Source organism: Thalassophryne amazonica, chromosome 15 (genome assembly GCF_902500255.1).
Source record: "Thalassophryne amazonica chromosome 15, fThaAma1.1, whole genome shotgun sequence".
Classification (NCBI taxonomy): Eukaryota; Metazoa; Chordata; class Actinopteri; order Batrachoidiformes; family Batrachoididae; genus Thalassophryne; species Thalassophryne amazonica.
Genome location: NC_047117.1, coordinates 5,082,820 through 5,097,810, shown reverse-complemented (window position 1 = coordinate 5,097,810; position 14,991 = coordinate 5,082,820). Strand labels below are relative to the sequence as shown.

General features: G+C 39.8%; 1 protein-coding gene across 1 annotated transcript; it reads right to left on the bottom strand.

Annotated features, from left to right (window-relative positions):
* Positions 1-1,229: 1,229 nt before the first annotated feature.
* On the bottom strand, positions 1,230-14,291 carry LOC117525959 (zinc finger protein 569-like). The gene is made up of 2 exons (XM_034187940.1): positions 13,817-14,291; positions 1,230-2,321 (listed from the first exon to the last, which is right to left on the bottom strand). The coding sequence occupies exons 1-2, from the start codon at positions 14,010-14,012 to the stop codon at positions 1,312-1,314; spliced, it is 1,206 nt and encodes a 401-aa protein (XP_034043831.1). The 5' UTR covers positions 14,013-14,291; the 3' UTR covers positions 1,230-1,311.
* Positions 14,292-14,991: the final 700 nt, after the last annotated feature.

Here is a 14,991-nt window from a genome sequence, read left to right as displayed (position 1 = left end):
GGTTCATTTAGGGCTACCAAATTAACCCAACCTGCATGTTTTTGGAAGTGGGAGGACACTGGAGAACCAGAAGGAAAGCTACGCAAACAGAGAGAACATGCAAACGCCACACCAAGTGGGAAGCAAACTCAAGACTGCAAAGTTTTTCTGTTTCATTCATGCTAACTGGTGTGGTCTCTACAGTACATGGTAGATACCAAATAATGTTTCACTGCATCAGTGAAATAAAATTACAGCAGTAAATATTATTATCTACACAAACAATTTATTGATAACATGGTTTGTTCAGTAACAGTCTGATGTAGCTGGATATTTAATTGATTGTGAAGTAGTTGTGGCCAATTTTTCAACTGTGGCATTTCTGTTTACTTTTTGTTATCTAAAACAAGAGTTCTGTCAATGCCAGGTTCTGAACATGCATATATTTTTAACATCCTATTCTTTTGCACTGAATAAAATGTTTTCCTCACAGTGAATTAGTCTGTCTCTTCAAAGGTTAATTCTGCTCCACAAGTGCCAAATGGTTGCTCTTCTGCATGCATTAACAAGTGGGTCTTCAGCTGGCACCTCTGGCTAAACATCTGACAACACCGAGAACAGGTAAACAGTTTTTCACCACTATGAGTTCTCCTGTGGGCCTTCAAATTGTCCTTCCGACTAAACCTTTGTCCACACTCAGAACAGTTAAATGGTTTCTCTCCTGTATGAATTATCATGTGTTCCTTCATATGGACCTTTTGGCCAAATCTTTGACCACATTCACAACAGCTAAAGGGTTTCTCTCCTGTATGAATTTTCATATGTTCCTTCATATGGACTTTTTGGCCAAATCTTTGACCACATTCAACACAGCTAAAAGGTTTCTCTCCAGTATGAATTCTCATGTGGGTCTTCAAATTACACATCAGACGAAACCTTGACCACAATGTGAACAGCTATAAGGTTTTTCTCCTGTATGAATTCTCATGTGTTCTTTCAGCGTGCCCTTTTGCCCAAACTTTTGCCCACACTCAGAACAAATAAAACGTTTCTCTCCTGTATGAATTTTCTCATGTTCCTTCAGATTGCACTTTCGACCAAACCTCTGACCACAGTCAGAGCAAGTGAAAGGTTTTTCTCCTGTATGAATTTTCATGTGCTCCTTCAGATTCCCCTTTCGACCAAAACTTTGATTGCAGTCAGGACAGCTGAATGGTTTCTCTCCTGTATGAATTCTCAAATGTTTCTTCAGGGTGCCCTTTTGTCCAAATCTTTGATCACACTCAGTACAGCTAAAAGGTTTTTCTCCTGTATGAACTTTCAGGTGTTCCTTCAGGTTGCTCTTTCGACTAAATCTTTGACCGCACTCAAACAGATACAAGGAGTATCTTCTTTATGAATTCTCATGTGGGACTTCAGACTACACATCATGGTAAAGAGTTGCCCACATTCGGAACAGCTAACAGGATTCTCTACTGTATTACTTTTCATGTGGACCCTCATCTTATCCTTTCGACCAAACTTTTGACCGCAATCAGAACAGCTAAAGGGTTTTTCTCCTGAATGAGTCAACAGGTGTTCTTTCAGACGGACTTTTCGAAAGAACCTTTGACCGCAGTCAGAACAGCTAAAAGGTTTCTCTCCTGTATGAGTTCTCATATGTTCCTTCAGATTACATGCAATGCTAAAACTCTGACCACATTTAGAACAGCTAAATGGTTTCTCTCCTGTATGAGTTCTTAAGTGAACCCTCAGAGTATCTTTTCTACCAAATGCTTGACCACAGTCCAAACATGTAAATTCTTTTGGGCCATCATTAGATCTGCTAATATTTAGAGGGAGTTTGTGATTTTTAAGAAACTTCAAGTTTGATTGAGATTGCCTGGTTACCTTCCAGTCATCAACATCACTGACTTCTGTCTCAGATTCCGAAGACTGTGAAAGCATGACATCTATATGTGGTGGTAAATTAATGTCTACAGCTAAACTGTTAGCTGGTTCTGATACTCCACTATCTGCTCTATATTTAGTTTTCATTTGCTCAGTTGAGCTGCTGGCTTGAGGTTCAGAGTCACTGTTCTTCTCAGCTGGGCAATGATGAATCTCTGAAGAATGAAGAGTCCTATCATTTTGATGTTCCACAGCGAAATGGGTGAATGGGAACTGGATGATATCCATATCACTCAACTCATGAAAGTGTTCTTGTCCCTCACTGGTCCACAGTTCTTCATTTTCCTCTTTGATTTGTGGCCCTGCTGGTTCCACTTGGGTATAACTGCAGCTCCATGCTTGGTCTTCAGGGGACTCCTCTTCTTTAATTACCATGGGTTGTTGTACATCATCTGAGGGAAATAATTATCATGATTAATTATAAAATTAACAGCAATTTTTATTTTGTAAACATACTATACACAGAAAATATAGATTTCCTAGAAAAGGAAGTGCATTTCTACATTATGATTAATTTGATATAGTATCTTTAAAACAAAATATTTTTAAAGGCAATAAGACAAAAACAGTGAAATAATAAATTTCAAACTAAAGACAAATACAGGCAGATTTTTTATATGGGTGATTCTTAGACTACGGGCACTTATGTCCTTTGATCATATTGTATGAAAAACAGAAAAAAGGGGAAATTTCACACTTTTATAGTTATCTTTACAATGAAAGTGTGTTAAGAAATTTGTTCTAGTAGTCTATGATGAGTTTTTCACCTTTTTTCAGCATCATTATATGCAAATATTGCCGTTTTGTGCTTGTCCCACACCCAGACTTTTGATCTTCAATGATAAAAATGAATAGTAAAGAAACGTTTTTTCTAATGTTTTAAAATATCTCTGAATAAAATATCAGTAAAATAATCAAAACATAATTGGGGTATTCAATGTCATACAACTGCTGTGATTTTTTTTTTTTTTTAAACAAAATGTAGTTGTCCCACACTACTGCCGTAATTTCCACCACAACACTGTAATGTCCCTAAACAGTTTGTATGAAAGATTGTTTGGGTAGTTTCTAGGGAGATAAACAGTGACATCAGAGCGCATGTATATAGCACCAAATCACAACAAACAGTTGCCCCAAGGCGCTTTATATTGTAAGGCAATGGTGTGGTGGAAATTACATTTACAAGGCCACTAGTGCCCGTAGTTAAAGAATCACCCATATATATAAAATTAGGGATGGGTATGATAAGATTTCATCGATGCCATTATCGATTCCGCTTATCGATCCAATTCCTTATCGATACCGCTTGTGAATTTTATGTGTACTAAAAGTAGGCTTTACAGGTTTTCTATGTCAACAACATTTTAAATTGGTCACTGGATCCTTGATCTCTGGACATAAATAAAATTGGTAGTCTCTCTGTACCTCTGAGCTAAGCTCAGTTGGCTGCTGCATGTCAGTGCAGGACGTCTCATTTTGGGAGGAAAAATTTTTTTTGATCTATTGTGTTTTTTGTATTACAACGTTTGGAAAGAGGTGTCAATTGATTTAAACAGTGTTTTGCTTTGAAGTTATTTATTCTGACTGGACTCTATTGTTCTAACTTGACTCGGCAGAGACCGCGCAGCGTTTGGAGCTGTGTGAACAGAACGGAGGACAATTCTCGTTTCTTTCTCGCAACAAGACAGACAGTTAGTGACTTTAAGCCACACAAAAGTGACTCACGATTGACATATTCAGATATGAAAGTGGTGAAAAAAAAAAAAGAAAAAAAAAAAAGGTGAAACCCAAAATTACGCCCCAACACCACCCTCATGAACATTTTTGAATTCGAGAAGCTCTGAAATGGAATCTGGTACTATTCCAGACAACAACTTTCCTTATTCAAATTCATTCCAGTAGTATTCTGCTATTACTAGGATGCAGCAGTTTTCTAGCTTAGCAGATAGTTCTGGAGGAAATCACTGAAGAAATTAACAAATTGAAAATATGGTTTGACCAAAACAAATTGTCATTAAACTTAAATAAAACAGGGATGAAGTGGAGGTGTAAGAGTCACTAGGAACCAGTTATTTATTTCTATATTTATTTATGTTCATTGTTAGTTGATTTTGTATTTTCTGTTGTGTTTTTAATCAGGTTCTTTTTGTCTCTTTATCTATAATTGTATTGTAGCACCATTAGTTATTATTAGTATTATTGCTGTTGTTGCTATTATTATTATTAATAATATATAAACAAAAATAAATTTTAAAATATTACAATTTGTAATACATTCAACTTTTATGAAAACAAACGCTGAGCCATTAATTATTATACAGAAAACAAATGCACACAAATGTGCTGAGATGCGAACAGCTTAATGCTAACTTTAACATTGAATATGCCATAGACATGCTAATGTTTTAGCATCGGTCCCCTTTTTAAGTTATAAAATACATCTATCAACTGTTTCAGAAGACCATAACAAGTCAGTTTAACATAAAAAAGGTAAATACTACTCACAGACATTTGCTCTTTGGGGTTTTAGCGGGGGGAAATTAAGATAAAGCAAAATAAAACGAACCAGCGGGTCGGATCAAAGAAGAGCCGCGCTGCAAAAACGGTTGATTACAGACCCTGCAGGGGTTCTGTAATCAACATACAGACATGATCATTTTCCCGACAAACACCCCCAAAAACAACGGCCACTCTGAAGGACCAATAAGGGAACTGTTAAGCAAAAAGGCTACTGATGTCGGTGGATCGAATCATTCCTTAACGATACCTAAAGAGAACCAGTTCTTGATCCCCAACCCTAGGCGGCACTGCATTGAAAACCGACATCACTGTGTAAAGGATCTTACCGCGTGGGCTCAGGAGCACTTCAGAAAACCATTGTCAGTTAACACAGTTCATCGCTACATCTACAAGTGCAAGTTCAAACTCTACCATGCAAAGTGAAAGCCAAACATCAACAACATCCAGAAACGCCGAGCTCATTTGAAATGGACAGATGCAAAGTGGAAAAGTGTGCTGTGGTCTGGTGAGTCGACATTTCAAATTATTTGTGGAAATCATGGACGTTGTGTCCTCCGGACAAAAGAGGAAAAAGACCATCCAGATTGTTACCAGCGCAAAGTTCAAAAGCCAGCATCTGTGATGGTATGGGGGTGTGTTAGTGCCCATGGCATGGGCAACATACACCTGTGATGGCACCATCAATGCTGAAAGGTACATCCAGGTTTTGGAGCAACACATGCTGCCATCCAAGCAACGTCTTTTTCAGGGACGTCCCTGCTTATTTCAGCAAGACGATGCCAAGCCACATTCTGCACGTGTTACAACAGCGTGGCTTCATAGTAAAAGAGTGCGGGTACTAGACTGGCCTGCCTGCAGTCCAGACCTGTCACCAATTGAAAATGTGTGGCACATTATGAAGCACAAAATACGACAACGGAGACCCCGGACTGTTGAACAACTGAAATCGTACATCAAGCAAGAATGGGAAAGAATTCCACCTACAAAGCTTCAACAATTAGTGTCCTCAGTTCCCAAATGCTTATTGAGTGTTGTTAGAAGGAAAGGTGATGTAACACAGTGGTAAACATACCACTGTCCCAGCTTTTTTGAAATGCGTTGCAGGCATCCATTTCAAAATGAGCAAACAAAAACAATAAAGTTTATCAGTTTGAACATTAAATATCTTGTCTTTGTGGTGTATTCAATTGAATATAGGTTAAAGAGGATTTGCAAATCATTGTATTCTGTTTTTATTTACATTTTACACAGTGTCCCAACTTCATTGGAACTGGAGTTGTAATAGGCCGTAAACATGTTTATTTATTAGGGCTGAAACGATTCATCGAGTAATTCGAATAATTCGATTACAAAAAATGTTCGAGGCAAATTCTTTGCCTCAAGGCTTGGTTTAAAGGTGTAGTACAGACACCAGGCCTGTATGTGGCGCCGTAACACAGAAGAAGACCATAGCGCTAATCAATGTAGCAGGCGATGCTACAAGTTTGCAAAGCCACACACTGAGTAAAATAAAGCCTTTTAAGAGAAAGGGTCGGCGTGGATCATCTGAAACTGACTTATTGCGCATTTAAAGTGAAGCAGTGTGTTTGTATATATTTAAAAAAATACGTTTTGCTCCACTGGCCATTCTCCACCTCCGCAGATGAAGCAAAAGGATGTGCACTTTAAATGAGTCATGCTTAATGATTAAAATAAAGCTTTAATTCAGATTTGGTAAGAGTTTTTATTAAGCATTAGTTTTTAGGCAGCTTTTGTGGAAACGCTGCAATCCACTGCCGGTTTTCAAAGGCTCTGTTATTCGCCAAGTATCCACAGAAAACAAAGAATTTGACTTTGGTTTGAGCTACACTCTGTACAGCATGTAGAAATATACACTAAACACTGGATAAATCACAGTAATAAAAAGTGCAAATGAAATATGCAATAAGGAGGAAAAAAAGAATGCACACTGAAGATTTCACAGACTGCCTGGGCTTATGGTTTGACAAAGCTCTAAAACTCTTAATATGAAAAAATTAATAACCCGGCCAAACAGAGAGGGAACACCCTAAACCTAAAAATCTGCATGATGGCACAGAAACATTGTGCCAGTGCTTAGGGAGAGCCCTGCCACTACTGATATTGTTTAAAAACAAAAAGGTAATTTTTATCGGATTACTCGATTAATAGATAAAATAATCGATAGAATATTCGATTCCAAAAATATTTGATAGCTGCAGCCCTATTATTTATACTTTAAAGTAGGGCTGAAACGATTAGTCGAGTAATTCGAATAATTTGATTACAAAAAAATGTTCGAGGCAAATTCTGTGCCCCGAAGCTTCGTTTAACGTTGTAGTACATATGCCAGGCCTGTGTGTGGCGCTGTAACGTCCCCAGAAAAACAAACAGAAGAAGACTAGAGCAAGCGCTAATCAAATTAGCACAATAGCTACAGCTTTCCAACGTGACAAACATAATGAAATAAAGTCTTTTATGAAAAAGACGGTCCACGCTGATCATCTCAAATAGTTGACTGTGCATTTAAAGCAAAGCAGTGTGTTTTGTTTTTTTTTTTAAAAAACAACAGTTTCGTCCACTGACTGCTCTACGTGTGGCGGCCGGCTGCTGCCTCTCTCTACCCGGTGTGAGCGGCTCAGCACTGCCCTCACACAGCTCCGTCCCGGCCACAGAGTCTCTGGAAGAAGTCCACGCTTTCTTCTGCGTTTTGCTTAGATTCGTAATAAGTGTTTCGCTTTTTAATTTTTGCTTTTTTGGGCAACACACAATGCTTCACAGAAACGGGAACTCAAATAAAATAATAATAATAATAAAAAAATAAATAAAAAAAAAAACAGTGACCGCGAGGCTGCATGTTCAACCTCCAGCTGAAAATGAAATGCATTGGCTGAATCGCAGTGTTAAAAAGAAATTCATGCAGGGACCCAGTCCACCACCTTAATAAATCAATCAATCAATAAAAATGGTTGCATTTTACAAGTTGGGAAAACAAAAAAACAGAAAGCCACAACCCACCACCATTTGAGCAAAATGTCAAGACTTTGGCCTGACTTTGGCTGAGCTCCTGACACCAGGAAAGATCCAAAACTTGATGTGAAAACATAAATAACTACCCAGGAAAACAGAAAGGGATACACTAAATTTGACAATCTCCGTGATGACGCAGTGACATTGTGCCATTACTTAGGGAGAGCCCTGGACTGTTAATGTTTTAAAAAGCAAAAGTACTTTTTATCCGATTACTTGATTAATCGCCAGAATAATCGATAGAATACTCGATTACGAAAATAATCGATAGCTGCAGCCCTACTTTAAAGTTGTATATTTTAACTTTGGCTCCTATGGGAACCGGTTTCTTTTTTTGAGCTAGTCGCAAATGGCCAGTAAAGGAACTGCAACTTTTTCTTGTTCTTGGTGTGCTTCATTTTGGACGGCAGAAGCTTCAGTGCAAACCCTCATGATTGTTAAACATAAAAAAAAAAAGTGTAGGAAAACTGATTTGATGCAGGGGGATGAAAATTTACAGGGTGATTCCATAATTCATTCCTCAGAATTGAGTGAGTCCATATTTTTTTCCCTCTGCTTGGTCTAAAAAAGTAACTGTTACTGACAGCCACAATTATTTTTCCTGATTTCTTATAGTGTTTCTTAAAGCCAGAAAGTTGCCATTTGAAATGACTATAGTTTTGTGTCATGTCTGTGATGTGCTTTTTTTCTACAAAATTAAACAACTAAATGAACATCCTCCGAGGCCGGTGATTCCATAATTTTTGCCAGGGGTTGTATGTATATCAAATATATATATATATATATATATATATATATATATATATATATATATATATATATATATATATATATATATATATATATATATGTGCGCACTTCTTGCGAGTGTTATAACAGCGTGCCTGAAAAAAATTACACTGCAGTTGGGCCGCTATGCTGTTTCCGAGGATGTGTAACGGGAAAAATTAAATGATCATTTCTCTCCACTGATTGTGGACGTGCTGGTTCTGATTTAGAAGCAGCACATCCACAATTTATTCATCAACCTCTGTCAAATCCATTTAAAGATGTCAATGACGACTACCGGAACTGTCTGTTGTTGCGGGCAAGAAAAGAGAATCCTCCGCCGTTTACTTCCACAGCAGTTTTTTTTTTTTCATTCCTTATAACGTGCCATTTCCGTGGGACAGCGCAGGAAGTTTCTCTGGTGTGGACTGTAGTAGAACTTTTCCACTGCAGGAGAAAAGTTCTGGTGCTGCAGGACTCAGGAGAACTTCCCCCAGCACTTGCTGCAGCAGGTATGGATAAAGTTCTCCTGCAGAGCACTGTACACTGCAGGTGAACGTTTTGTAGGGGAGACCGGGGCCATTTTCCCCCTGAAGTAGAGAAGCTTGAATCTTCGTCTGGACTGGGTTACTTGACGCGAGGACGTTTCGCTTCAAATCGCAGAAGCTTCCTCAGCTAAATTCTTGCTCTGGTGGTCTGACTTCTGTCTTGACTCTTGTAGAGAAGAATAATCAAGAAGTCACAAAAGCTGGAGTTTTAAACCTAACCAGACCCCTCCTACCGAGAGGCAGACTGCCATAGGCTGGTGACTAAACAATAGCTCTAATTAGCACCTATTGTGCTCTAGTTAGCACCCTCCTAATGACAGGGCAGCTGTCCCTCTCCTGATGGCTCCCTTGACGACTCTGCTGATGACGTGAATGACTCATTACCATGAACAAAAGACTGAAACTGCTTTGACCTGAGTACCCCATTGTAAACAGGGGATAAAGTGTGTCTCAGACGCCCTCCCCGGTTAAGGCTGGGTTTCAAATGTTTCACAAAGAATGCCTCCTTGACCCCTCTCTCAAACCATTTCTTCTCTCTGGCTAATATTTTAACTTCCTTGTCCTCAAATGTGTGGTTAGTGTCTTTAAAGTGGAGATGAACTGCAGACTGAGGTCCACTGGCGCCCTCTCTGCGGTGCTGGTATAGCCTTTTGTGTAAGGTTGCTTAGTCTCACCTATGTAGTGTTCGTTACAGTTTTCCTGACATCTGATAGAATACACTACATTGCTCTGTTTGTAACTAGGGATCCTGTCCTTAGGGTGAACTAATTTCTGTCTCAAGGTGTTAACCGGTTTAAAGTAAACTGGGATTTTGTGTTGTCTGAAGATCCTCTGTAGTTTTTCCCCTACTCCTGCTAAATAAGGAAGAGACACTCCTCTTCTTCTTGTCTCCGTCTCCTGAAAATAAAGGCAGATGCACGGTGGTCCTGAACACATCTGACTACGAGGCCAAGATCAACAACTTGCTCAGTGACTCCAATACATATGAACGTCTGAAGTGAGACCCCACAGGCGGCTATAAGAAGAAAACCATTAGCTACCTCCAAAACCTGGAGAAAGAGGGACTCATCGACAGGCAGACATACTACAGACTGTACCCTGGGGACGCCACTCCGTGCATCTATGGACTGCCCAAAATCCACAAACAGGACGTGCCACTCAGGCCTATTGTATGTAGCACACATTCCATCACGTACAATGTGGCCAAGCACCTCAAGTGGATTTTGGCTCCTCTAGTGGGTAACTCAGAACACCATGTGGAGAACACACAAGATTTTGTGAACAAGATCAAGGACCTGCAGCTGGAGGCAGATGAAACAATCGTGTCTTTTGATGTGACTTCGTTGTTCACCTGCATCCCCACCGCTAAGGCAGTCTCAGCTGTGAGGCAGAGACTGCTGGAGGATGTGTCTCTACTTGAAAGGACCAAACTCACACCAGACCACATCTGCCAGCTCTTGGAGATCTGTCTTAACACCACGTATTTCCTGTTTAGGGGGAATTACTACAGGCAGATTCATGGCTGTGCAATGGGGTCTCCGGTATCCCCCATTGTGGCCAATCTGTACATGGAGCGAGTGGAGAAGACAGCCTTGACGTCTTTCACGGGCATCTCTCCCAGTCACTGGTTCAGATATGTTGATGACACATGGGTTAAAATCAAGCAACAGGAAGTTGAGGACTTTACAGAACACATCAACTCGGTGGACGCCAATATCAAGTTCACACGTGAGGATGCCAGAAACAACCATTTAGCCTTCTTGGACTGTGATGTTACGATTGGAGAGAACAGGCAGCTCCAGACAGGGGTTTACAGAAAACCAACTCACACTGACCAATATCTGCTCTTTGGCTCAAACCACCCCCTTAAACACAAGCTCGGGGTGATCAGGACGCTTCAACACAGAGCCCTACAGGTGCCCACAACTGCAGAAGGAAGGGCTAAAGAACAACAACTTGTCCGGAAAGCCCTCACAGTATGTGGGGACCCACGATGGTCCCTGGACAAAGTGCAGAAGTCCCAGAGAACAAAGAGACCAGACAGACAGGAGACGGAGAAAAGAAGAGGAGTGTCTCTCCCTTATTTAGCAGGAGTAGGGGGAAAAACTACAGAGGATCTTCAGACAGCACAAAATCCCAGTTTACTTTAAACCGGTTAACACCTTGAGACAGAAATTAGTTCACCCTAAAGACAGGATCCCTAGTTACAAACAGAGCAATGTAGTGTATTCTATCAGATGTCAGGAAAACTGTAACAAACACTACATAGGTGAGACTAAGCAACCTTTACACAAAAGGCTATACCAGCATCGCAGAGAGGGCGCCAGTGGACCTCAGTCTGCAGTTCATCTCCACCTTAAAGACACTAACCACACGTTTGAGGACAAGGAAGTTAAAATATTAGCCAGAGAGAAGAAATGGTTTGAGAGAGGGGTCAAGGAGGCATTCTTGTGAAACGTTTTGAAACCAGCCTTAACCGGGGAGGGGGTCTGAGACACACTTTATCCCCTGTTTACAATGGGGTACTCAGGTCAAAGCAGTTTCAGTCTTTTGTTCATGGTAATGAGTCATTTACATCATCAGCAGAGTCGTCAAGGGAGCCATCAGGAGAGGGACAGCTGCCCTGTCATTAGGAGGGTGCTAACTAGAGTACAATAGGTGCTAATTAGAGCTATTGTTTAGTCACCAGCCTATAGCAGTCTGCCTCTCGGTAGGAGGGGTCTGGTTAGGTTTAAAACTCCAGCTTTTGTGACTTCTTGATTATTCTTCTCTACAAGAGTCAAGACAGAAGTCAGACCACCAGAGCAAGAATTTTAGCTAAGGAAGCTTCTGCAATTTGAAGCGAAACGTCCTCGCGTCAACCAACCCAACCAGTCCAGTCGAACATTCAAGCTTCTCTACTATGGAAACCACGTGGACAACTGAGAGCCTACACAGAAATAATCGATTCTAAATTTTAAGAATCCGAATCAAATCGATTCTTGAAATTTTAATCAATACCCAGCCCTACTTTTTACGTCATGCAGTCCTCAGAAAGAGACAATAGGCATATTTAGAAAAGTATAAAGCAAACCATTAGTTTGTTTTAGCTTTTTGCATGTCTGCAGCTGTTTTTAGCCGTTGGCTGTATCTATGCTAACTGGCCATGTCAGAGGATGGAGCGTTTGAAAGAAATGCAAAGCTTGTAATATTCGTAAAATTAAGCCTGTGTGTGATGCAGTTGGTCTCTGTCGTCACTGCGCTGTGAGACATCGAGAGATGACACAAAAGTGACAATGCGGCTGTTGGACGTATTAGAGCTTAGAACAATGTGTTACATTGTATATTTAATACATTACTGACATGGGCCATGGTCCCAGCTGAACGACTGGATGCTTACAACTACGGATGGGTATCAGGAACCGATTCTTTTCAAGAATCATTAAGAAATGATTCGATTCATGGACATCAATAGTCTTTTAGCTTAAGCTCTTTTCACACCGGGGCTGCTCCCAGTTGCGTCGTGCATCGTTATGACGGCGCCACGTGGAAGCAACCTAGTGCCAAGATGATGCAGCTCAGCGCCACAACAGCGTGAGGGGCACAAACAAAAATTAAATATGTATCATTTTTGTTTGCGTCCTCTGCTCGACGCAGAATTAAGTGGTTTCATTGCAAGTCAGAGCAACAGGATGGTATTCAGCGTGACTGAAAGCCACACACTCACAAGATAAGGTTACCCGACGACAACCATGTAGATTGTTTTAAGTCCAGAGATCAAGGATCCAACATGTAGAGTTTATTTAAGTCCAGAGTTCAAGGATCCAGTGACCAATTTCATATTTATTTACTTGAAGACTCAAAATGTTGGTGACATAGAAAACCTGTAAAGCCTGCTTTTAGTATACAGAAAATTCACAAGAGGTAATGATATGGGAATCGATAAGGAATTGGATCGATAAGCGGAATCGATAGATAAAATCTTATCAATACCCATCACTACTTACAACAACACATTAAGGCTGAATACTATTTATTTTACATTTCTTTAATCCTGTTGTTATTCCATGAAAAATCACAATTGTAGCGTTCTTTGTCAGGATTGGTCACCTTTTTGAAAATGGACTAATGTTGAAAATTACCAATCACAGATGCGATTATACCCCCAAGTGATGTAAGTCACACAGCACTTCTAGTACTTGCTTACAACCAAAAACAAACATTGGAGATGTGCTCCTCATACATTTTTTTTCTTCAAGAATTCCGGTCATATAGCAGATACTCATTTCTAGCAGCACAGTAAATAATCTCAGTATCATTCTGACATTAGAGCACAATGATCCTTTCTTACGATGTTTTAACCCACCCTAAGTTATTGCATTTTTTTCCCCCACTAATCGAGGGGCATCATAAATGGGTAAAAATGATTATTTTTCACTTATCAATGCCAATTTTTAGAACATTTCATTTAATCTCATTTTTCACCCATGTGAAAAATAATAATCTATTGTGTGTTTTCACATTTATGTTGCATATCATTTTTATTGAGTCATGGGTAAAAAACAGGTTTTCAGTAGGGTGTATCGCCAGATCATGTAAAACACACTGCTTGCCAAAAGAAAGAAAAATATAAATTATGCTACAATACAACAGAGCACCTGCCAATCCCAGTGAAGGGAGCGTGACACGTTTATTGGTTCCTGATTTAGTCATTTATAAAGCTCATGTTTAAACATCAAATGCATTTTTTGTCATAAAGGTTTGACAACGAATTGCTGCAATGTACACACAGTTCTCTCTCTCTCTCACACACACACACACACACACACACACACACACACACACACACACACACACACACACACACACACACACACACGTGTTTACATACAAACACACGCCTATCAACAGATACATCAGTTTTATAAATTTTGTACTCGCTAATATCATCATGCCCCCCCCCCAAAAAAAATCTATTGGGCTCGATATGCATGTATTTACATATATATACACCGTAACCTCTGGTTTAAAAAGAGAAAACAAACCTGTTCTGCGTAACCAAACTTCCGAGTTACAAACTGCTTCCAGCAGTTGTCGTTGTGCTTCGTTCTCTTCTTCTAGACGACAAAGTTCCTCCTCGTATCCTTCTGTGGTTCTTTCAAGCAGCTCAAATATCTCTTCTTCATCATCTGCAGGTAGTCGCTGCTTCAGTAACGCTCTCAGCATTTGGACTGTAGACATTTTTACACAATGACACAAACTGTTTCGCCACACAACAGGCCCAGTTAGCAGGCTAAGCTAACTCAGCTAGCTTTGTAGGCCTCCGGCAGACTAGTCAAGAGAAAAAAACGCCGAGAAACGTTTAAATCCGGTCTGAATCAGGGTCCGGGATTAGTTGAACTTCCAGAAACTGCGACTGTTTATTTCTGTCGGACAGCAGGAGGAAAAAAATAGATATTCGGAAAGGACGCGCTAAAACACCGCGAACAAAGCATCTTCGCACACGCGCCATCTTGGAAAGCCGTCAAATGTTGCCAGATAAGTAATAGAAAGAAGCGAATATGCCTATGTCTTGGCAAACAAAGCAAACAAAAGTAAGCTTCATCCAAGGCAAAAAAAAAAGGGGGGTCAGTTAACCAGTTTAAACTCATTTTATTAATTTTTACATTACAATAGTTTTAAGACAACAACACAATAAAATTGCCAATGTTAGAGTTTTGTACTGTGACTGCTGAAATTTAAGCAATCACAACCATAACCCTTTTTCTGCAACCTTCAAAATTTGATTGTTTCGCCAGACTGGGATATATCCAGTGTCTTCTTGGAAGTCAAACATGAAAAGCAATTTGGTGTATTTTGAACTTTTTCTTTGAAGCACATGTGACTTCCTTCAGACTCAGAACAGTCTGACTGGGGTGGACACGAGCTCTTCTTTTATTTTTTTTATTTTTTATTTTAGTTTTGTTAGTTTTTGTTTTTGTTGCTATGAACTGAACATTTGCAGTTAACATTTGGCTGTCTAATTTGCGCGCATATTTCATACTTACTGAACTTGCAGCTTTTGACTGCATAGTGGAAATAAATAGCACACGCACTCATAAAAAAGCAAACAAAAGCGCAATCCTTTTAATATGCATACGTGGCAACTTGATTAAAACGATAAGGATAATCACTTCCGATTTTGACTTTCAAAATAATACCTCGTTAAAAAAAGAAATCG